This window comes from Nestor notabilis, unplaced genomic scaffold (genome assembly GCF_000696875.1).
Source record: "Nestor notabilis isolate BGI_N333 unplaced genomic scaffold, ASM69687v1 scaffold13133, whole genome shotgun sequence".
NCBI classification, from domain to species: Eukaryota; Metazoa; Chordata; class Aves; order Psittaciformes; family Psittacidae; genus Nestor; species Nestor notabilis.
Window position 1 is genome coordinate 1 of NW_009923359.1, and position 21757 is coordinate 21757.

Consider the following 21757-nt stretch of genomic DNA (forward strand, 5'->3'; position numbering starts at 1 on the left):
CAGTCCGGCCTCTTCACGCAGTACAACATCCAGAAGAAGGCCATGACGGTCCGCGAGTTCCGAAGGATCGCCAACAGCGACAAGTATGTCCGTGCCCACGTTGCCACCGCACACGTAGTCACTGCGGGGGTTGGTCCTGTTGTCCCAGTTCCCCAGGGCCAGGTCCTGGTGCCGCTCGGAGGTGTGAACGTAACGCCCTGAGCACATGAGGTGTGCTGGTCGGACCGGCTGCGTGCGCGGGGACCTGTGTCGCTCGTGTCATCTGGTAATGACGGGGGATGCGTAACACGAGCAGAACTTTTTGTTTCTGCTGTGGACGCCTGTTTGTGTGTCCCCCGTAGCTAGAACATCGAAATAGTTGGGTGTAATAGCAGAGAAAGGAATGTTCTTGACGTGAAAAAGGAGACAAAAATGATTGCTTTAAAAGGAGTTTAAGTGAAACAGCCTTTGAAATAACTGTTTAGAAATAGCATTGGAATTGCCAGCAGCAGTTGGTCTGCTACAGTTTATTTTGTCTTGCAAGACCAGTACGCAGGATTCTGTTAGGATTCTGTTTCTTTAATAGAGTAATTTCATGAAAATTACTTTCTTATGCTATATATATAACTGTCTGGAATACATATATACACACATACACACACATTAAATAGGTGTTAAGAGTGTAAATTTGATCCCCCACTGCTGCACAAAGAGGCCACTATATAGCTAGCAGATATTTTGTTGGTAAACAGAGCATGCTTGACCAGTTCACTAGCAGGTGAGTCTGGAAATGTCTGTTACTTTAACAGTGGTAGAAAACATTGTTTTGTTGCTTGGGTTTTTTTTCCGAGCTGGTCTTTGTATCATTTCTGGTTTTGATTGTATCTTTCCTTGCTAAGTAGCAACAACCAGAAAGTGAAATTGTTCAGACCAAGAGAAGTGCATAAAGCAAAAACGAAAGCAAGCTAAGAAATGGGGAAAGTAATTTTCTTCCTGATCCTTTATTCCCAAGTCTCACAGGAACAGAGCTGTGGTTGCTCTCATGGCTTTTCTGGGAGTTAAGGTAGGGGTCTGGCTGATAAACATGCATTAGGTATTTTTATTGTAGCTTTCGATTCTTTCAGTTGTGGAAAACACTGGTTTAGACTCTTGGACTCATCAGTTATCAAACTGCAGTCTTTAGTATCTTTGTTATTTTTTTAAGGTACTGCACACCCCGCTACACGGACTTCGAAGACCTTGAGCGAAAATACTGGAAGAACCTTACGTTCAATGCCCCTATATACGGTGCAGATGTTAATGGCACACTTTATGACAAGGTAGGAAAACTGTTGGTTTTCAGGTAAAGGTTATCCTTGTATATCACATTTCAGAAATGCTAATGTAGCATTTGACTCCTAACTTTTTCTGAAAGAAATAATGATAGTCTTAACAGAGTTCCAGCTTCTAGAGTAGGCAGGAATGCAGTAATTCTTAGGTTTATAACATACTCTTCATTTAACCCAGATAATTTAGGCTAATAGAGGTAATGTTCTAAGGAACCTTTGTTAGCGCTTCAGTGTAATACAGTTCAGTTCAAGAAAACAAAAACTGTTGTTGCCTATGTGTTGCTTTTATACTGCTTTGTCCTAAAAGGCTTATAGCGTTGAAAGTGTTGATCAGTGAACATGCACTGCTTTGGTATCCACTAGTGCATATATTTTTGTGGAAAAAATGGCTCTGCAGCCATTATGTGCTAGGATGATAAGCATTAGAAAAGGGCATGGATTCTACTTGCTAGTCTCCGAAATTATGTCAATTTACTCTTTTAAAAAAAGATGTTTGGAATGGAAAGTGGTTTTGTTCAAGAGGGTTCAGACATCAGCTCAAGCTCACACTGTTCTCTGTTGACTAGTAAACAATCAGTATCTAAGCTAACACCATGCAAAACTTTTGTTTTACTTGAACTAGCTTAGTTTGAGTTGTGCCAGTAGATGATTTGTCTTGATACGCAGTTTCACAAGGGTCTGATAGCTTTTGCAACTGCCATTTTAGTTGTGTGGTTCCATTCTTCATAATGTATGTTTAACATGAGGCTGTATTTTGCAGCATGTAGATGCATGGAATATTGGCAGATTGAACACGATCCTCGATATTGTGGAGAACGAAAGTGGTATCACCATTGAAGGAGTGAATACTCCTTACCTGTATTTTGGCATGTGGAAGACTTCCTTTGCGTGGCATACCGAGGACATGGATCTCTACAGTATTAATTACTTGCATTTTGGAGAACCCAAGTCATGGTAAGATTTTTCTAGGAAAGCTTCTAGGTGTAGAAAAACAATGCCATAAAACATTGGAATCAAAATTATGGAGTTGAGTTGACTAAAGGAATTGCCATCCCTCTAGTGTTGCACTGCAGATGTATCTGATGACAAGAACACTAGAAATCTGTAAGAAACTGCAGAGCAGTGCATGTCCTCAGTAGCATTTGTTTGATTACCTTCTAGAAAGCCAATTTGCTGTCCTGATTTAAAGAGTTCCTCAGAATTATAATGTAAGGTGGACTCTGCTGCGATAGGGGCGGAACTTGGAAAACTTGTTTATGATTTCCTGAGGTTCTAAAATAACTGTACATAGGTAATATGCTTGTTGTCACGCAGGCAGTAGGAACACAGGCAAATTTTAACAGATTTTGAAATGTAGCTATTTATCATAGATGTAAAAGCAGGCTAGTGGATCTTGATGAGTGGTTCATCCACTGTTTGAGCTTTCGTGACTGTTTTTAGGGGAGGCTCCCAAATTTTTTTGTAGCATGGGTTGCATTTTAAGAGTGAATCATTCCCTTCTGTTCACAAATAAATTTCTCAAGCAACTTAACAATTGTTTCCATGGCACTTCTGTTGGAAACTAGTATTTTTGGCTGCCTTTTAGTACAACTTTGAAGTAAAAAATAATAGCTAGTGCCACGTGTCAGTGAACAACCCAATGCAGTGGCAATTGCATGGGAACGTGAAACAGAATAGTTCAGTCAGATAAACCTTGTGGCCATTGCTTCTTTCACAGTAGTATGTGGGAGAAGTTAACTTTGCTGATACTGTAGTCTGATTTAACAAGGAACTCTAACAAGCATTCTTATTCCAGAGTGAAAGCAAGCTAAGTAGGTGGGTTTATTTACTGTAGTCAAACCAACTAGGAGTTTTGTTGGACCCTTGAAAAGGTGAGTACAGAGAGACATGTAGCCCCAAAGAATGCGCCACAAGTTGTGCACGTTAAGGACGTGGCATTGTGTCTGGCTTAGTCCCGTCTTGGTCTGAGCAGCTGAAAGAGATGATTCCATTTTCTCCCTTGCTCTGTGTTCTTCCTTGCACTAAATGTCCTAGTGATTGCATGGCTATGAGCTGAGATGCATCAGGAGGTGCTCTTCCGTTTCTTCTCGCAATTCATGCTTTGCTGTAATTACATACATAATAAGACTTTTTACTTCCTTGCCTGCTTAAGCAAAAGTCAGTGGAGGAGCTGGCTCTTGATTTTTCTTGGAAAAGGTAATAAAAGTCCTTGATACAGTTTTACAGCTTTGTACCAACAAACTTTGAAAGAGACAGTGTAGAGATGGAGGATATTTTATTTTTTTTTTTTTTAAAGTAATTCATGCCTCAATGTCCATTTATGATTTCCAGTCTAACTTCGAGATTCTGTCATGTCACTTGAACTTAACAGATTTGTTCTTATGACTGCAGGTATTCTATCCCCCCAGAGCATGGGAAGCGACTGGAGAGACTTGCGAAAGGTAATTGGGCAATTCATGTTCTGCATTTTGTGGAAGATGGGATGTGCAGCTGCAGTGGGTTTCAGCTCTTTTAGAGTACAACATGCCTGTAATGTTTATAAGAGCACAGGCTGGCAGACTGAACTGATAATTTGCCTTCTAGAATGTAGATTGTATTATTTCTGAGTGTTTATTTGTGTATACACACAAGAGAAATGTCATATTACAAATAATGCAGTTGTGGGCTGTTTAACCTTTAATGAGAAAATCCTTAACTATTGATGATTTGAAGTGGAAGGTTATAGCCAAGGGAATAGCCTTCTGTGCGCAGTTTTCCTTATGCTCTTTCGAACTGGCATCTGTTAAAGATAAATCTCCAGGATTTACCCTTTTTCTTCAGGATGCAAGCTAGCACAGTTCAAATAAGGTGATCCATACTTCTAGGCTTAGTGAAAGGCACTGTTTAGGCAGTAACTTTTCCTAGAAATTACCAAAAAATTAATTAAATTCACAGCAGAGCAGTAACATCTCTCCTTGCCTTTACTTTACAGGTTTCTTTCCAGGAAGCGCCCAAAGCTGTGAAGCATTTCTCCGTCACAAGATGACCCTCATCTCTCCATCAATTCTGAAGAAATATGGCATCCCATTTGATAAGGTGTGGAGAAATAATCATGGTTGCACCAGCTCAGTCAAGAGGTTCATGCAGCCCTGTCTCATCTCTAACAACAGCCATGAGCAGACACTTATGAAAATAGGAACAGGGAGGTTATAACACAGTCCTTTCCCGCTGTACCTCCATTTATCTGGCAGTTGGGCCTCAAAGAGTTGGATGTTTGGGTTTTTGGTTTTTTTTTGAACTATAGGCAACATATTGTGTTAGATTAGATTAACTTCACAGGTTACCTTTGTATTCAATGGAGAGAGATCATTCTTTTTTTTTGTTTCAGATCTGTCCCCTGCTAAGTTTGTTTAATGTGATCTGCTTCCTCTGTAGAAAGTATGGCTTGTTCCCTATTTTTTTTTTGTTTTTCATTACATTACCTTACAGATGTCCTTACTTTCCCAGGTGATAAGCTGTCACCCACTTCCTCTTCTCCCCTTCCCCCCCATTGAAGATCTAGTCTTTGAGTCCCTACTCAGAAGTACTGTCACACCTGTTTTGTTGTCATGAATCTTGTTAGACATTGGGGATATGTCGAAGAGCAACAGTGGAAAGCTGACCAAGAGGTGTACTCAAATATGAACAGCAAAAGGAAATGTTACTAGATTTCCAGGTTGTGTGGGTAAAAATTTTAATTGGCCTTAGATTCTGTCTGGCTAAACCTGTAGCCAATACAGATACCTTTATGACCTTCAGAGAGCTTGTCACAGAGTATTTTGTATGTATAATCACTTCTCCCTAGCAGTGTTCAAGGCCAGGTTGGACAGAGCCTTGGGTGACACGGTCAAGTGTGAGGTGTCTCTGCCCATGGCAAGGGTGTCGGAACTAGATGATCTTAAGATCTTTTCCAAACCAAACCATTCTGTGATTCTATCAATCTGTGCTATTTTGACCAGTCATGGTTTAGTAAAAGACTGTTGAGTGTTGGTGTCCAGTAAACAGATATTAATGTAAGTAGGAGAATAGTAAAGGTAAGTATCGAGTCTGTCCATTGCAGCAAGTGGCTCCAACATTCTGTGGGTGGGGTTTCAGATACACTGCCTGAGGGGTGTGGAAACTCCTTTTATTCAGACCCACCTTATGCTGTGAATAACAGTGCGGTGTCTCAATTGTCTTCTAGGTGACACAGGAGGCTGGAGAGTTCATGATAACCTTTCCTTACAGCTATCATGCTGGCTTTAATCATGGCTTTAACTGTGCTGAATCTACTAACTTTGCTACTCTTCGGTGGATTGAGTATGGGAAGCAGTCTGTGCTGGTAGGTGGTTTGCTGCCATCCTGTTGCATACAAATAACCTAGCACTCTGCTGCTCATTAAGTCCCCAGGGTTTGCTGTAAGGGAGTGAATTCAGTGCTTTTTCCATTTCAGATGTGATACTTGCTTTCTGATGCAGTAACAGTATCCAGTCAGCCTCCTGTTTCATGTCCTTGTTTCAACTATGGATAGCATATAACAGGATTTTTAGCTATGTGTGGATCAAGCAAGGCTTCAAAGAAAGGGAGGGACTGGCTGTCTTACCAAAGATGAAAGGATGTGCTTGGTGGTCAGGACTCATCAGTGTTTTGTCTGGTATTTTAACTGTTACTGATCATTTATTCTGGAAGTATGACTTTGGTAACTTAAGTCACTTATCAAAGTAAGTGTCTTAGCTGAACCTTTAGACTGGATGATGTTATATCCCTGTAGAGGTGCCTTACAAATATGCCTTATATTTTCAGAACTTAAATTGAAGTGATTGCTTTGAGCACTAGTTGTAACCATGCCCAGATGATGGGAACCTCTAGTGCTCTGGACAGGCCCAGAGTTTGTATGGCTCTGACTTCCTCATTAGGGTCTCTGGTTTTGCTGGCTCTTTTTGCGTGAGCTTATTTTAAAATGGTCATCTACCAGCAACTCTGTGAATAAGCTGATGAGGGTGAGCTTCTTTTCCTCGTTATTGTGATAACATCTGGTTTTCTGTTCTGTTGGTTTTGCTGGCTTTTCTGCCCAGTTCTTAGTAACTTAATATACACCCTTTTGGTTTACTGGGAAAGTCTTGAGAGTTCTGAGGCTCAATTACATGTAACTGTGGGATTCTTCAGTTAAGCTCCTGAAAGCAAAATGAGAAGGAATGCAGAGTAGAATTGTTGAGTATGTGGCCTTACTTGAATATTTTTTGTGACTTCAGTGCTCGTGTCGGAAGGACATGGTGAAGATCTCCATGGATGTGTTTGTGAGGAAGTACCAGCCAGATCGGTACAAGCTTTGGAAAGCTGGGAAGGATGTGACTGTCATTGACCATGCTCTTCCAACCCCAGAGGCAGCAGAGTTCCTTAAAGGGGATCTCATGCAAAGAGTCAAGAATGGGAAACAGTGTGCTGAGGAAATGGAAACAGGCGAGATGTGTAAAGAGGAAGTGGATGAGGATGAGACAAAAAGGTAATGCTTTATGTTATTCTCTGCTTTTCTGTTGGATTATTAGAAATTGGACCCAGCTTAATTGAATATTTGCCATTCTGATAGAACAGCAGCAGTCAGAGTTAGCAATAATATATTTTCTTGAGAATAGGGTATACTATTTTATGTTATGTTATGTTATTCTTACTGTTCGAGTCCCCATTGATGAGAGTCTGTGTTAGACAGGAACTGCACCAGGTTAGAAGGTAGTTCTTCATCTTTGGACAGGCATCCAAAGCCTGGATTGGAAGTGTGTACTGTACACTAGGAGGCCAGAAGAAAAAGGGAGTGCACTGAGATCATGGGGCAGTACTTGCAAGCAGATTCCAGTACTATCAGTGCTGCAGGCTGCCACATCAATGTACAGTTCCTGGTTGTGGAAAGTGAACAGGCTGATCATTTCACAGTTAAATCTTTTTCAGACAGTGTTAGCTACTATTTCTAAAGCTGTCTTTGTTGGTGGTTGGTTTTTTAGTTGTTTTTTGGGGTTTTTTTGGGTTTTGTTTTGGGTGGGGTTTTTTTTGTTGTGGGTTTTTGGTTTTTTTTTTTTTTCAAGTTTTGGGGGTTGTTTGTGGCTTTGTTGTTTAGTTGGTTGGTTTTGTTCAAGGTAAAGAATGCCTGGCTAGAGCATAGCTGCCTAATACATAATTAACGGATGCTGAGGAGTCATCCCTGAGGATTACTGACTCTGCTTCTGTAAAGGCAAAGAAAACACTTCAGAATAATTTGGAAACTGTTTGGTTTCCCAGATGCTGTTTCATAAAACACTAATCCAGACTAGGCTGTATGTTGTGTGTCCAGGCAGGAATTCAACACACTTACATGCTTAGAAACCTGACATAAGGATTTGTTTTCCGCAGCATCCCCAAGCATCGCATAGGAACAAAAAGACACAGGGTCTGCCTGGAAGTGCCTCAGGAGGTGAGTGAGAGCGAAGCCTTCCCCAAGGAGGAGCTGAGCTCTGCACAGTATGAAGCAGACATGGCAGAGCCTCGTGAGAGACCTACAAGTGAAGTTGTGCAGCAAGATGAACTAAGGCTCAAGCTTCCAGGTAACCATTTTTCAAGCTTTATCCTGGTACAAGGGGACAGGGTATTATGCTTCAGGGAGAGAAGATGCTAGAGTTGAATCTGGGGCATTTTTTCGTATGATATTAGTCAGTAGGATGTTGTCATGACCAAAAACTCGGATACAAGTTTGTCAGGCCAAGGCAGGCACCTCAGAAATTTATTGTCACGAGACTTGAGATACTACCATTCGATTTTTCAATACCAAAGGTTGCATCTAGAATGATTTTAGGCTGTGCCCGTTAGTCAAATTTGTCTGACACTTCTGCCACTGGTTTCAGTAAATGAAATAACCACAGCTTGAACTCTTAGCTTTTGTGGCCTATCTGGGGATAACTCCCCAGTGAGAACTATATTAAAAAAAAAATGTTGGCGGAGAACAAAGGTGTAGGCAGCCATAAGGTAGGTGCTTCAATGACAGACTGACCAGGTAGGTCATGGAAATGTTGCCTTTCAGCTGAATTAAAGGGAACAAGAAGTATTGCATGTGACTGGCTTAAGAAATTGGTGGGTTTAGGTTTTGATTTTTGCTTTTTTTATTTTGCCTGCCTGCATACAGAGATGTATTGGATGCCTCAATAGTCCAAGATCCTCTGTATTCCTGTTGTGTAATGTGACCTGTTTATGGAAATTGCTTAGTAAAGCATATGCGGACTTCCTCATGGTGTGGGTCTGGTATGCTGTATAGATGTTTTATTTGTAATTTTGTAATAAATAGGCTGGAGGAAAAATGATGTGGCTTTTAGTGAATTGATTATTCTTGTTCTTAAGGGAGGACCAAGGGACCTATGGAACAGTATAAGAAAAGGGCAAATGTGTCATGCCTCCCTCTATTATTCTGTTTTCCAGCCACTTGCAGCTTGGATTTTGTGGGGTTTTATTTTTCTATTGAGTCTCCTGTGAACCCTTGTAACCTCTTACCCACAGCACCAGGTAGCCAGGAGTTGGTCTGTTTAGCTACACAGTATAAAGGATCATCTCTGTTTATTTTGAACTCACTGTTTGCTGTTCTGTTTGATGTACCCCAGTTCTTGTACTGGAAGAGGGAATGAGCAGATGCTTTTATTCTCTCTTTCACTAAGCCACCCATGATTTTATAGGTGTTTGAATTAATGATCTACACTTTATATGACTCAATGTTTCTTTTTTATGTGCAGTAGTTTGCTTTCCTGTTTGGTTTCGTGCAAATGGTCTCTCTGCTGCCCAGGCTTTAAAAAAAGTCATTATATCCTTTCTTCTAGATTGTGTGGTCTCAGCTAACTTTGAAGAACTGAAAACAGTGAAGCTTGAGGAGGAGGAAGAGGAAGAACAAGAAGCAGCTGCATTGGATCTCTCTCTTTCACATGCTTCAAATTCCACTTCAGTGTTGCCAACTGCAAAGCAGAGTGCAACGCCCAGTGTTCAGTCCAGCTCGCCTGCGTATTCTGGTTCCTCAGACTCTGAATCGACTGATCTTTTGGCAAAACGAACTGTTCCTGGACCAGCTGGGGTGCTCACAGTCCATAGCTATGCTAAGGGAGATGGCAGCGGATCTGACAGTGAGCAGACTTCAGGAAAGAAAGCCAGTGCCACCGCCAGTGTGAGTGAGCAAGAACTGGCAGAGGTATGAATGGCAGGAATACTGAAAGACTGTACTATGTGGTCACAAATTTGATGTGACAGAACTTTCTATCTCTGCAGATCCCATATTCATTCCATTGGTGTTTGCTTAGCAGGTTGCTTAGCTGTTAATGTGGGTTATAATACCTGTGGGTATTGCTAAAAAAAAAAAATCAAAACAACAAACCAGTCTTACCTCTTCTAGAAAACAAGGAGATCCCTTGTTTTGAGAACTTCTCTGAATTATTTAAGTGCTTTAAGGGAAAGGGTAGTTTGGTGGTTTTGACACAGTAGTGTTAGAGGCTGATTCAGTTTTTTCTATAGTAATAGACACCTCTTTATACCTAAAATTAATCTACTTCAATCCAGCCTTTATTATGAGCACGTTAAGATGTTGGAAGGGCTTTTTATATAAAAATCATCTACATTTCTATGTTCCTTAAAAAAAAATATATATATATGAAACAAAAATTATTGATTTGGAGAATGTAAATCGAAGTGTTTAAGAACTGCCAATGAATGCTTTATTAGACACCCCAAGAGAAGGCTGTAATAGTTAGTCTTACCTGGTGGTGTCTTTTCGAATTATTTTGTTTCTCTCTTTAAATCTGTGTTTGGAGAGTGGGAGGCCAATAATGATTCTTCAAAATTCAGGAGTCACAGGAATGGAACGGCGAAGAGGCAAATCTTTTGATAATTAAGCTGAAACTAAGAAAGACTTCTCATGGATGTTTAACCTAAAGAAATTCTGTTGCTGGTACTGATGTCTCCCTTGCATATGCCATACAGGGAAAAGGTGAAATTTTGAACGGACATACATGGTTTTCCCCAGTATGGTGTATTTAAAAACAAATTTTCCATCAGATGTTAACTGGGAATGCTAATTTCCATTTGAATAAAAGCATTTCTGCTTCTTAGAAGGCTTGTAGCCAGCTCTGCAGGAGATCAGAGGTAATGACTGTTACGTTCTCTTCTGGCTTCTTTTATGAAAAGATTTTAAAAGACGTAAGGTGCATTTAAGATTTGCTTCTGCTTTCAAAGGAATAACATTCAAAAAAAAAAAGGAGGCAGGGTGTTCTTATCTGCTGAGAGACTTCCTGAGCTGTTAAAGTCATTCCCTTTATTGCCTTGCTTGTCAGGTTGGTAGTAATTTTGTCAGCGTGTCACTTGTTTTTTACATAAGGGAAGGGGAAATCACTATTGTTGTAGTCTCCTTCTTCCAGCCTGTCTGGAAAGACATCAGTGCAGATAATAAGCAGAGAGGGTGAAAGTTTCCTTCGCTTAAAATAAGCCTGTGAGGGTTCATTGGCAGCTCGAACAGTACATATTATTTTATCATTTTTAAATTTGAGATTTTTTTAAGTTCACACACTAGACAGAGGGTTTCTGCAGACTGCATGAGACTTCTTATCGAGAACCATTCAATTTGTCTTTGGTTTTGCCTTTTACACAATTCTTACATAAACCAACTTGCATAAAGTGCTACACTGGAACCGGTGAGAAGTGTCTATTCAAATGGCTCAACAGAGCTAGTACAGCTCTATCTGCTTTTCCATATCAAAAGTGCTACAAACACTTCTTTCAAAAACTTAATTCAGAACTGAAGTTAGTTTCTTAGAAGTAAAATCATGGAAGCATGTGTACGTTTTGTGGAGGTTTCTTTGAGTTCAGAATAAATTCCTTTTAAAAATAATGTTGAAGGGACACATGCTAATTGAGTGCTGAATTGCTTCTCCTTGTCCAGGCAGCAAAGGAATACATAAGATCAATGAAGGAGAGGAAGAAGTCCAAGGGTCGCCGGCAGCCATTGAGCAAGCTCCCACGTCATCACCCACTCTTGGTTAAGGACTGCATTAGTGATGATGGTAAGAAGCCTTGTGCTCTTTGGGGAACTGTAGAGAGGGTCTTAGCTTCTGCTGTGTGGGGTATTCCATTAAGTAATTGGCAGTAACCAGGAGTCAGCAAGGGGTCTGAATCCTACACAAGGGTCTTACCTCATTTTTTTGTGCTTACATCATTAAAATTTTCTCTTGAATGGTGTCTTCTTTCCTCTTCCATTCTTCGGAGTCACAGCTCTGAAAGGAAGATTAAACTAGTACCAGAGACTTGCATAACTACATCCATCTTGGAGCATTCCAGTAATTGATGTAAATATTAATGATTTAAAACAAACAACACACAAAAAATCCAACAGCACTGGATTCTTTGGCTGACAGCCTTAGTCTTGATTTTAAGCTGGTGCTGTTCTCACCCAGTAAGCCTATCTTGTGTCTGTATGGTTGCTGTGTTTGTAGAAGCCTCTTAAAAAGGGTAAAAAGGAGACCAAGTTTCTGGTTTCTGTCAAGCTTCTGTCAGTTTGATTTCTGTCAGTCTTTCATTTCCATTCATAACTTTGCCTTATTTAGTTTCATTTGCAAGAAGTGTTATCTATAAAAGGACACACAATCACTGAGTGAGTTAATGATCTCTTATCACAGAGGCATCGGAGCAGCTAACTCCTGAAGAAGAGGCTGAGGAGACAGAAGCATGGGCCAAGCCACTTAGCCAGCTGTGGCAGAATCGGCCACCGAATTTTGAGGCTGAAAAAGAATACAATCGGACCATGGCTCAGCAGTCTCCTTACTGTGCTGTTTGTATGCTCTTCCAGACCTACCAAGTATGTAGACCAAGTCTCTTAGTGTTACCATGGGGATAGCTGAAGAGGTTGCTGCTGTGGTGCATAGTTTTAAAAATGTCATTTTGCATATCTCTGGGTAACAAAAGCTGTATCAGTGTTGCAGTCTTCCCAAGGAATTGTTCCAGGAGAGCACAGTTGGGAACCTCACAACACCTGTGATGGACTGCTTGTGGGTTCCCAGAAGCTCGTTCAGCAGAAGCTTTTGTGTCGGTGGCTTTTGCTTGAACCAGTGAATGGAGCTTTAATGTTGCTTCAGCTGACTATAAAATCCCATTTCTTTTTTCCAGACTGACACCTTCACTTCTACACTTCAAAACAAAATTTTAACTCCATTCATAGCACATGGTCCCTGGGGAGCTGGCAGAGAAGAGAACCTTTTACTTACAAGGATTTAGAGTTGTGTTTGTGGATAGAAAGCAGTCTTGTCTTGGAGTATATCCATATTGACAGTAGCTGTGGCCTGTGGAAATCTGCTTTAACAAAGTGCAGCTGTAGCAATGCATAGCTTGGGGTTGGTTGCAGAAGCCCATTGTCATGTTGATTGAAGCAGGAGTCCCATACTGAATTTTTTGGTGTGCCTCAGATTGTAAGGTAGCTTGAATAGTTGTCTGATTGTGTGTTAGACCTGCAATTCAGAGATATTTTTCCCCTTCCCATCTGCTAAACATACTTGATTCATCTGAGATCACTATGATTATAGTGGTACTAGAAATATGTTCACCACAGTTTTGGAAATAAAGACCTCAAATTTTTGTTGAGGGTTTCTATTGCATATAGTTCCTAATTTCCATGAAAACCATAGACGATAGTTTGTGTTCAATCTTGCTATTTCTGTCTGAGTGTAGGTTCTTGTTAGGACTAGAAATTCTACATACAAGCTGCATAGTACCTGGGGATTTCACTAGTGCTGACAGTGTATAAAGTTAACAATTTGTCAACAGTTTTAAGTTCTGTAAGTTTCTTTTTTCAGTTCTAAATGCTGTTAGGAAGAAAGCTGTAGCTGCAGGTTTTCAAATGTCTGTCCACACCAGGCAGTGAAGCAGAAACTCTTCCAAGATTTGAGCTGTGGTTAGGTTCTTTGTTCCAACTTCAGAAATTCTATAGCAAGTCTGGGAACTCACTTCAGTTACCCATTCAAATAAAAAATTGGCACAAAATGCCAGACAAATATTCACTTTTCCTTTGTGAAGAAGAAAAACATCTAGATGCTTAGGAAAGAAAACGGTTCTATTTTCTTCAACTTTGTTATAGATTTCCCTCAGCCATTTAATCTTTTGCTTGACATGCAATGTTCAGAGTGAATCAGTAAGTTTTACAGAATCTGAATAAACAAGACTTGTTGAAAACATGTCAGTTTTCTTCCAACTGTGATCCTTAACTGGACTTATTTTTCCTACCATTTGATACACTGTAGGAGGGACAGTGCAGCTTCATTCTGCTACTGCAATTTCTGCTAATAATATTTTTAAAAGATTAGGGAAACTACTTTTGTGGCCTATGAGGTACAAAAGATGGTTCAAAACATTTCTTCAAAGAGAAAGATTAATTTCTATTTAACTGTTAGGAATAGTAACTTTAATGGGAGCACATCTCTGTAAACTTTGCATGTAACTGCTGTTTGGTTTGACATTGGTTTAGATGGATAAATTCCAGAAGATTAGGCTGAAAGTCTCCTGAGGAGTTTAACTGGGAAACTACATTTTTAGTCTGTATTTCCCAGGAACAAATTAGTTTCAAAGCCCATTAGACTTGTTTAGAGCTACGCTAGGAAAAAATTACATGGATTACAGTAGGTATCTATCTGTGTGATCATAATCCTCCCATACTGAAGTAAGATAAATGTACAGTGTTGGCTGGCAGTATTGTTATCCTCTGTATTAAGGGGTGGGGCAATGCAGCAGAGGTGTTGTCCATTGAACATGTGGTGGGCTTGGTGTTTCTGTCACTTCTGTCAGAAGAGATGCAGTTTGATCTTGTTGGTCTTTAGAGGGGTGCAGTTGCAAACTTACGTTTAGCCATTTTGGTAGAAAATAATTTCATTCTGAAGCTGCAGCAGCTGAGTATTTTATTAACTTACCTATATTTTCATGTAAACTACTAACTCTTTCTTTCAGCACCTTTATTCTTTCTTTAAGCTGGATTTATGTATGGAATAATGGGTGAGTAAAGATGATGTGAGACAGTTTTACTTGTAAAACTGAAATTCCCTGTCCATCTGTTATAGGCAGAGTGCGGAGGCAACAGTCAAAGCTCTGGAGTAACTCCTGCTGCGATGGATGGGAAGATCCGAACCAAACCCCTGATTCCTGAGATGTGCTTTACTGCAACTGGCTGCAGCACTGACCTCAATCTTTCAACTCCCTACTTAGAGGAAGATGGAACCAGCGTACTCATCACCTGCAGGAACTGCCATGTGTGTGTTCATGCAAGTGAGTGCATCTAGACTTGACCCTAAACTCTAGTGTTCTGTGTAGTAACCAAAGCAAGCCTCTACAGTCTATTTAATGTACAAGTAGACTAACTTCAGCCCTTTTCTGAATGGTACACGTTTTAGTGCTGGCTGTTGAAATAAAGAGTTAGCTGCATGGATAACTTCAAATATCTGCATCACCCTGAGGGTCATTGATTTTAATTCCTGCTTTACTTCTTGGCTTTAGGGGAATGGGTCCAAGTTTAAGTAAGCTTCTAAGTGAGATGTGTCTGGTTTAGGTTGTTACGGTGTATCCCCTGACAAGGCCACTGAAGACTGGATGTGCTCCAGGTGTACAGAAAATGCCTTAGAAGAGGTAAAGTTTCTCCTAAGATTCTTACAGATGGAGCCTGGCATGCCTGGGAGCTTGGTTAGAAAGTTCATTTCCATAGTGGTGTTGGTTTGGGATTTTTTGTTCTTTCTGTGGAGAGAAGGCAATTCAGAAAATGTTTAGGAGTTGGTCTCTTGCATTTTGGTTCTTTTTAAGCTGTAATGGTATAATCCTTTTAAGTAATGCAAAGCTGCTGAGCTCACTTGGGTCATAGGAAAGATGTTCTGCATGAGTGTGGCAATAGCTCCATTTTCTGTCTTAATTTATGGTAGCTACTATTTCTAAAACAGAAAGTAACTTCTCTTAGTAACTGGGGAAGTGTGCACATATGAAGAAGACGAGAAGAATGGGATTCCCTCAGAAAGCTCTAGATCAGCAGAACAGATTAACCTTTCAAATTGTATTTGCTCCTGGTTTTCCAGACCCTTTAACACATTCTTAAAGGATATAGGATATTGCAGTTGTAAAAGGAATCTGTAACAAGCAAGTTGAACAAGTTTTCAGTGGTAGTTCTACTTGCTTTCAACAGACTTGGGAGTCTGTATCTGTTACCCTAAGGGCAGCAGCTTGTGAGAGCTAAAGGATTGATCTGTACAAGGGAGTTCTCTTCTGACACTGAAACCTTTTTCTTCTTCTGGGTGTGCATTTTGAGGGGGAAGTTCTGAAGCAAGTGTACTGCTCTGGACTTCACTCTTACAGCTAATGCTTTCTTCCTTGTGCCAGGACTGCTGTTTGTGTTCATTACGAGGAGGAGCACTGCAGAGAGCCAATGATGACAAGTGAGTGTTCCAGATTTTTTGATCTTGAGAGAGGCTCAATTCCTAAGTAGCTGAGGGTGAGCTAGTAAAACCAGTGTCTGCATTAGGTGCAATAGAGTGACCAACACCTTTCATATTCTGTATTATGTGATAATATATTATGTGATAAAGTGTGTTTGTTGTGTTCACACACAGCAATCTTTGTCTCTTCAGGGAGTGCCACACATTCTTTTGGTTGCTTTGCATTTTATAGCACACGGGTGTACTGTGCAGAGGTGTAAATGTACCACATAAAAATGAGGTTTCTGATGAGATTACATCTCTCAGTACCTTTTCACAAAGGATTTTGGCTACTCCATGTAATATGCGGTGGCAATGGAGACAAAGGACAACCATTGCTTTAAGTAGCAGAAGATTCTGAAATTCAGGATACTTCTGCAGCAACTTTACTGCATGCAGCTGCCTGTTCTGTGTTGTCTTATCAGGCAGGCTTTTATAATGCAGGTATTCAACCAGCACTAGCCACGCTAAATTGCTCTCCTGTTATCCTGTTAGTAGTACACTGGAAGTGTGAAGAAGTCTTGGGTTTGCCCCACATGTGCCCTGTTACACGAGCAGTAGGAAGGAAGATTACACTGCTACTTCTCAGACACTATTTATCATGATTTATGTGGCAAACTTCAACAGACCTGTATTTACTTAAGCTCCAAACGTACTCTGTCAGCCTAACGCATGTTAATTTCTTTTTCTTCCCTCTCCTGTCCTGACAGATGGGTTCACGTTATGTGTGCTGTAGCTGTACTGGAGGCAAAATTTGTGAACATTGCTGAGCGGAGTCCTGTAGATGTTGGCAAAATCCCCCTGCAACGTTTCAGACTGGTAAGGATCACCTGTGCTTCACTGGTGGGGTTTCAGAGTGTCTCTCCAGTCTGTTCAGAATGTGGAAGGCTCTTGCTCATCCCTGCAAACCCAAATCATGTTTCCAGACTGAGCAGTTTAATCTGCACTGTTCTTTGTATGGGAAATAGTGATTGTCCCTGTTGCCATTTTTTGATTCTTCCCCTATTTTAGTACATGTTTATTTGGATGAGAAGCCAGTGAGGGGGCACAGTTTTCAGTATGTGGCAAGCGACATTTATACAGTGTTACACTGATGATTTTTGTTGTCGTTATTTTTCTAATCCTTAGTATTTAACTTGCTTTATTGATTGCTATTGAGCACTGAGATGCTTCAGGAAATGCAAGGCATTCGTGTCTTCTGCAACAAAACAACTGTACTTAACTCTTTTAACAGCTCACCTAGAGGGGGAGATGATATCAGCTGCTTTGATTATGCTAAATGCGTCACAGATAACATTCTTTTCCTACAATAGCCCATCAGGCCTCACCCAGGTGTAATTGGGCCACTGATGGTAGTGATAGAATTTTAACTGTTAATTCTGTGGTCTTTGTCCGTTATTCTAATCTTGTTGCTTGTCTTTCTGTAACTTTAGCCAGGTGCTGAAAGGCTCTGTTGCCTTCAGACCATTATAGGATGATTTAATCCAAGATCTCCCATTGCTAACATTCTTGGGTTGCATGCTCTGTGCATGTTCAGCAGTAGGCATTTAACGTACATTGTTTTTGTCTATGAGTTTACTTTATGAATTATTGCCTTATAAACTAAAACTCGTAGCTTTCTGCTTCTTTTTTATCAGAAAGTAGCAGTGCTCTCACAGTACAGTATCACACTCAGACCAGCTAGCCCTCTGTGTGGAGTAAAAGTTAGTTTAAACCTCTAGTTTCCTGTCCACAGAAATGCATCTTCTGCAAGAAACGAAGAAAGAGAATTGCAGGTTGCTGTGTACAGTGCTCACATGGTCGGTGTCCCACATCTTTTCATGTCAGCTGTGCCCAAGCAGCAGGAGTCATGATGCAGCCTGATGACTGGCCATTTGTTGTCTTCATTACCTGCTTCAGGCATAAGATTCCATCTCAGTCAGAGGTGGGTAGATGGGTGATTCCCCACAGTTTGAACTGCAGGATCTTGGAGGGACTGGAAAGTTCTAGATTGTGGGATTGATTCTTTTAATACTTCATTGAAGGCTCTCTCACAATGTTCGGTATAATCTAACTGGTGCTGGTCTTGGATTCTGATCTCAACCTTGCTGCTGCTCTGAGTGACCTTAGTCAGATCCTTTATTCTATTTTGGTTTGCAGCCCAGAAGGATTCAGAGCATTACATCCCTCCTGTGGTTGTTGTAGTGAGAAATAATAGTGCTTTTTATATGTTAATATAAAATACATGGTGTTAATAGCTGTGATACTTACTATGAAGGAGTTAATGCTGGTACTCCAGCAGGCTGCATCAGTGGTTATTGAATTTCTTAAGTGATTGATTAGTTTATAAAATTTTCATGTAGCCATTTTAGCCATCAAAAACCACAACAATCTGTTGGAGAATATTTACTGTAAAGGCCTTGCATTGCTCTGAAGAATGACAGCTTCATTTACTAAGTAAATCAAAGGACAGGAGCATCTAACAGATCAGGCTTTAAGCATGTGAAAGTCCACAGGCAGAACTTTTGTAAAAATGCTGCTGGCAGTATCTTGAGTAGAGTTACTCAACCTGAACAAAAGTAATTTTCTTCCTTGTCTGCCAGCACTTGAGCTATGGTCCTCAACTCATTCTTTATTAAGTCACTGTGTAAAAAAAATTACTTTTATTTCTCTTCTTAGCGAGCTAAGGCTGCACTCCAGGATCTGTCACCTGGACAGATAGTCATCAGCAAGCACAAGAATGGTCGTTTCTATCAATGTGAAGTGGTCAGCCTTGCAAAGGAGACTTTCTACGAGGTCAACTTTGATGATGGTTCCTTCAGTGACAACCTGTATCCAGAAGACATTGTGGTATGTTACTCAGTGGGAGTCTGGCTCCGGTAGAGGGCACATGATGCGAGGCAATTGCTGCTGCAGAGCAGACGTATTAGGGGATTTGGAAATTATTCCAACCCTAGGTAGGGCTGTGGCTGAGATGTGCTGCAAGATGGCTTTAGGGGTGTTACATGAGTCTGGCTTAACTGAGGGCAACATGGGAACAGGTGTAACAGGGAGTGCAGCTCATCTCTGGCTGCTTAGCAATGGTAGAGGTGAAGGAAGACTTGCTGATACTTGCATACCATTCCTGCATGAAGTACTCTGAAGTTGGGTCCGCTATTGGGATTTAAAGACAGATGACATAGTAGATGTGTCTCAGCCTAGTTCTCCATCCCTAAAATGGAGTAATTGTTGGGGTGGTGTGCAGTGTGACTGGGATGGGCTCCCTGGGGGGTTGCTGAATATTCACATAAGGAAGCTGCTTACCTTCTCTGTGTGTCTCCTACCTTTCTCATTTATGCTATAGAGTCGAGACTGTCTTCAGTTAGGTCCCCCTGCCGAAGGGGAGGTTGTGCAGGTGAGATGGACAGACGGACAAGTTTACGGAGCCAAGTTTGTCGCATCACATGCCATCCAGATGTACCAGGTACAGAATTGAAGCTGATCATGTTAACAGGTCTGTTCTTAAAGCCAGCAGAGCTATGGGAGAGTCATGCTTAAACACTTCAGGGGAAGTTACTCAGTGTTGTCAGCAATGCCAGATGCTGGGAACAGTTGCTGGAGTATAAAGCAAAGTTGGTTGCTTTCTACTTACGTCTGGCTACCTACATGAAAATGTCAGCTTCTGAAAAATTGCTGGTCTGCAATTCTTCTGCAGGCTTTGTTCCTGTAGCTTGAACTACTTAAAATAAGTGGGTTTTGGTTTTTTTCTTTTGCTTTTCTCTGTTCAGTGAGAGTGCATCATGCCTTGTACACTTGATCTGAAAGGGTCAATGTTCAGGCCCTACTAAAGTGACCAGCGAGGCTGTCTTGTCAGGTGTTGCAAGAATATGCCAAAACTTGCTGGACTGCTTTTACTGTCATGGTATTGGTGAGGTTTTGGTTTGAGTCTGTTGCAGTGTGCAAAATACCTACACGTGTATTTTATAAAATTCAAGTGGTAGAAGATTTATTTCATGAGAGGCCTCTGTGGGGAGGAGAAGGCAAGTTCTGGGTAGCTTCAGGAAGGTTCTAACTTCTGAGACTTCTGGAAGCACAACTTCTGTTTTTCTTCTAGGTGGAATTTGAAGATGGGTCACAGCTGATGGTGAAAAGGGATGATGTGTATACTCTTGAAGAGGAGCTTCCTAAAAGAGTGAAGTCAAGGCTGGTAGGTAAACAGGGTACAAACTTCTATTAAAGAAGCTCATGTAACTTCATTTGTCCTTGAACAGTAAGCTGGGCGCATGGCAGGAAGAGATTACAATCTCCTGCTCTCAGTTGTTGTGAAGCTTGGTTCATCAGGCTACAAAAGCAAAGTTCTCGCTCTGAAGAGACTTTTAATTCTCCTTCTGCAGTGATGGGAGTTTATAGTTACTGTTTGGGACAGCACTTTGATACCCTTTCATGGCTGTATTTGTAAGTCTCATTGTCTATTCCCATTACAAAGAATGGCCAAGCTCCTTTGTTTGTAAAAGCTCCTGATAGGGTGGTATCAAGAGGGCTGGCCACTTATTAAAATTGTAGAATAATTCAGGTGGGAAAGGACCTCTGCAGGTCTCTGCTCCAGTCACCTGTTCCAAGCCGGAGTAACTTTGAAGTCAGATAGGGTTGCTCAGGGCTCTCTTCAGTCAAGTTTTGGTTATCTCCAAGGATGGAGATCCTTCAGCCTCTTTGGGACCTGTTCTGTTGCTTTACACTTCCTGCTGTAAAACACCTAACTATGGTCAGCATGCTAGGGTATCTTGCTTTACAGCATGATCGTGTACACCTTAATGCAGAATCTATTAGAGGTTAAGGGAAGAATGTATCATAGATGAATCCTGTGACCAGGTGTTAAAACATGCCTGCCCCATAAGGCACAAAATGTACTGGACTGCTTGAAAGTTGGAACAGATGAATGTGTTTATTCTTTCAAGAGACTGCTTGTGACCTTAAATTAGCTGCTCAGGTGAATTTGAAACCTGTGATTCTTTAGATTTCTGATTACAGCTTGCTAAAACTTATCCCCAGACTTCTAAATTCAGTTTCTAAAATATTTTTCTTTTTATGTTTGGTCAGTTTTTGAAGAAGGCTGAATGTTCCCGAGTGTCCTGCCTTGGTTCTTCCTTACATGCAGTAGGCAGATGTGGAGGCAGGAATTTGATCTGTGTTCTAGTGACTAATTCTGCTTTTTTGTCTCTTAGTCAATAGCTTCAGATATGCGCTTCACAGAGATCTTTGCAGAGAAGGAGGTCAGACAAGAGAGGAAGAGACAGAGAGTGATCAATTCACGCTACCGTGAAGATTACATCGAACCTGCGTTGTACCGGGCCATCATGGAGTAAGCGCTTCCTGTGGCAGAGGAAGAAGATTCCCACCTCCCCCAAGGATTTAAACGTTCCAGTACAACAGGCCATATTTGGATGCTTTGAATCCAGGGTTTTTTGTTGTTGGGGTTTTTTTTTTGTTTGTTTGGTTTTTTTGGTTGTTTTTTTTTTTTTTGTTTTTTTTTTTTAAGGAAGCTAAAAAGCTGATGCTCTGCAGTAGCTGAAAGGCAGCTGTTGGATAGTGAAACAGATCCCATTTGCTGAAGCTGGTGCCTGCAGACTCCTGGTCTGAAGTTGGGTCCTTACTGAATAAGCCAGCACTGGGGGTGTTGCTTTCATCTCGTCAAGCAGTCTTGCTTTTTTTATTAGAGACAATTTTGACAGGTGGCAAACTCTTTTGGGAGTTGTAGCCAGGAATCTTGGCAGCTGCAGAATAGTACAGTCTATTGTTTTAATTGAATAATGTTCCTGTATTTTGGGAGTCTCCCTGGTGACCACACCTGGGCTTGAGCAAGCAGTATTACTGGTGCTTGAAATTGAACCTCTTTTTATATTTATATCCCATCTTTTTGTCGCAAGCAGCTTCAGTCTCTTGTTTCTCAGCACCTCCTTTCTGAGGGTTGAACTGTGGGCTGTTCAGATCCAAGCAGATAGGAGGTGCTTGTGT

The 21757-nt window shown here is 41.0% G+C and overlaps 1 protein-coding gene across 1 annotated transcript; it reads left to right on the forward strand.

The window, feature by feature from the left end:
• Nucleotides 1–6: 6 nt before the first annotated feature.
• Nucleotides 7–21190, forward strand: KDM4A (lysine (K)-specific demethylase 4A). Its single transcript, XM_010012097.1, is given in 20 exon segments — nucleotides 7–83; nucleotides 1184–1298; nucleotides 2068–2261; nucleotides 3699–3748; nucleotides 4279–4382; nucleotides 5509–5646; nucleotides 6557–6773; nucleotides 7670–7876; nucleotides 9134–9495; nucleotides 11236–11356; nucleotides 11969–12147; nucleotides 14393–14597; nucleotides 14878–14954; nucleotides 15693–15748; nucleotides 16498–16606; nucleotides 17523–17711; nucleotides 18446–18616; nucleotides 19110–19229; nucleotides 19860–19952; nucleotides 20968–21190. Coding segments are annotated over 20 exon segments (2889 nt in total). The 5' UTR covers nucleotides 7–42; the 3' UTR covers nucleotides 21109–21190.
• Nucleotides 21191–21757: the final 567 nt, after the last annotated feature.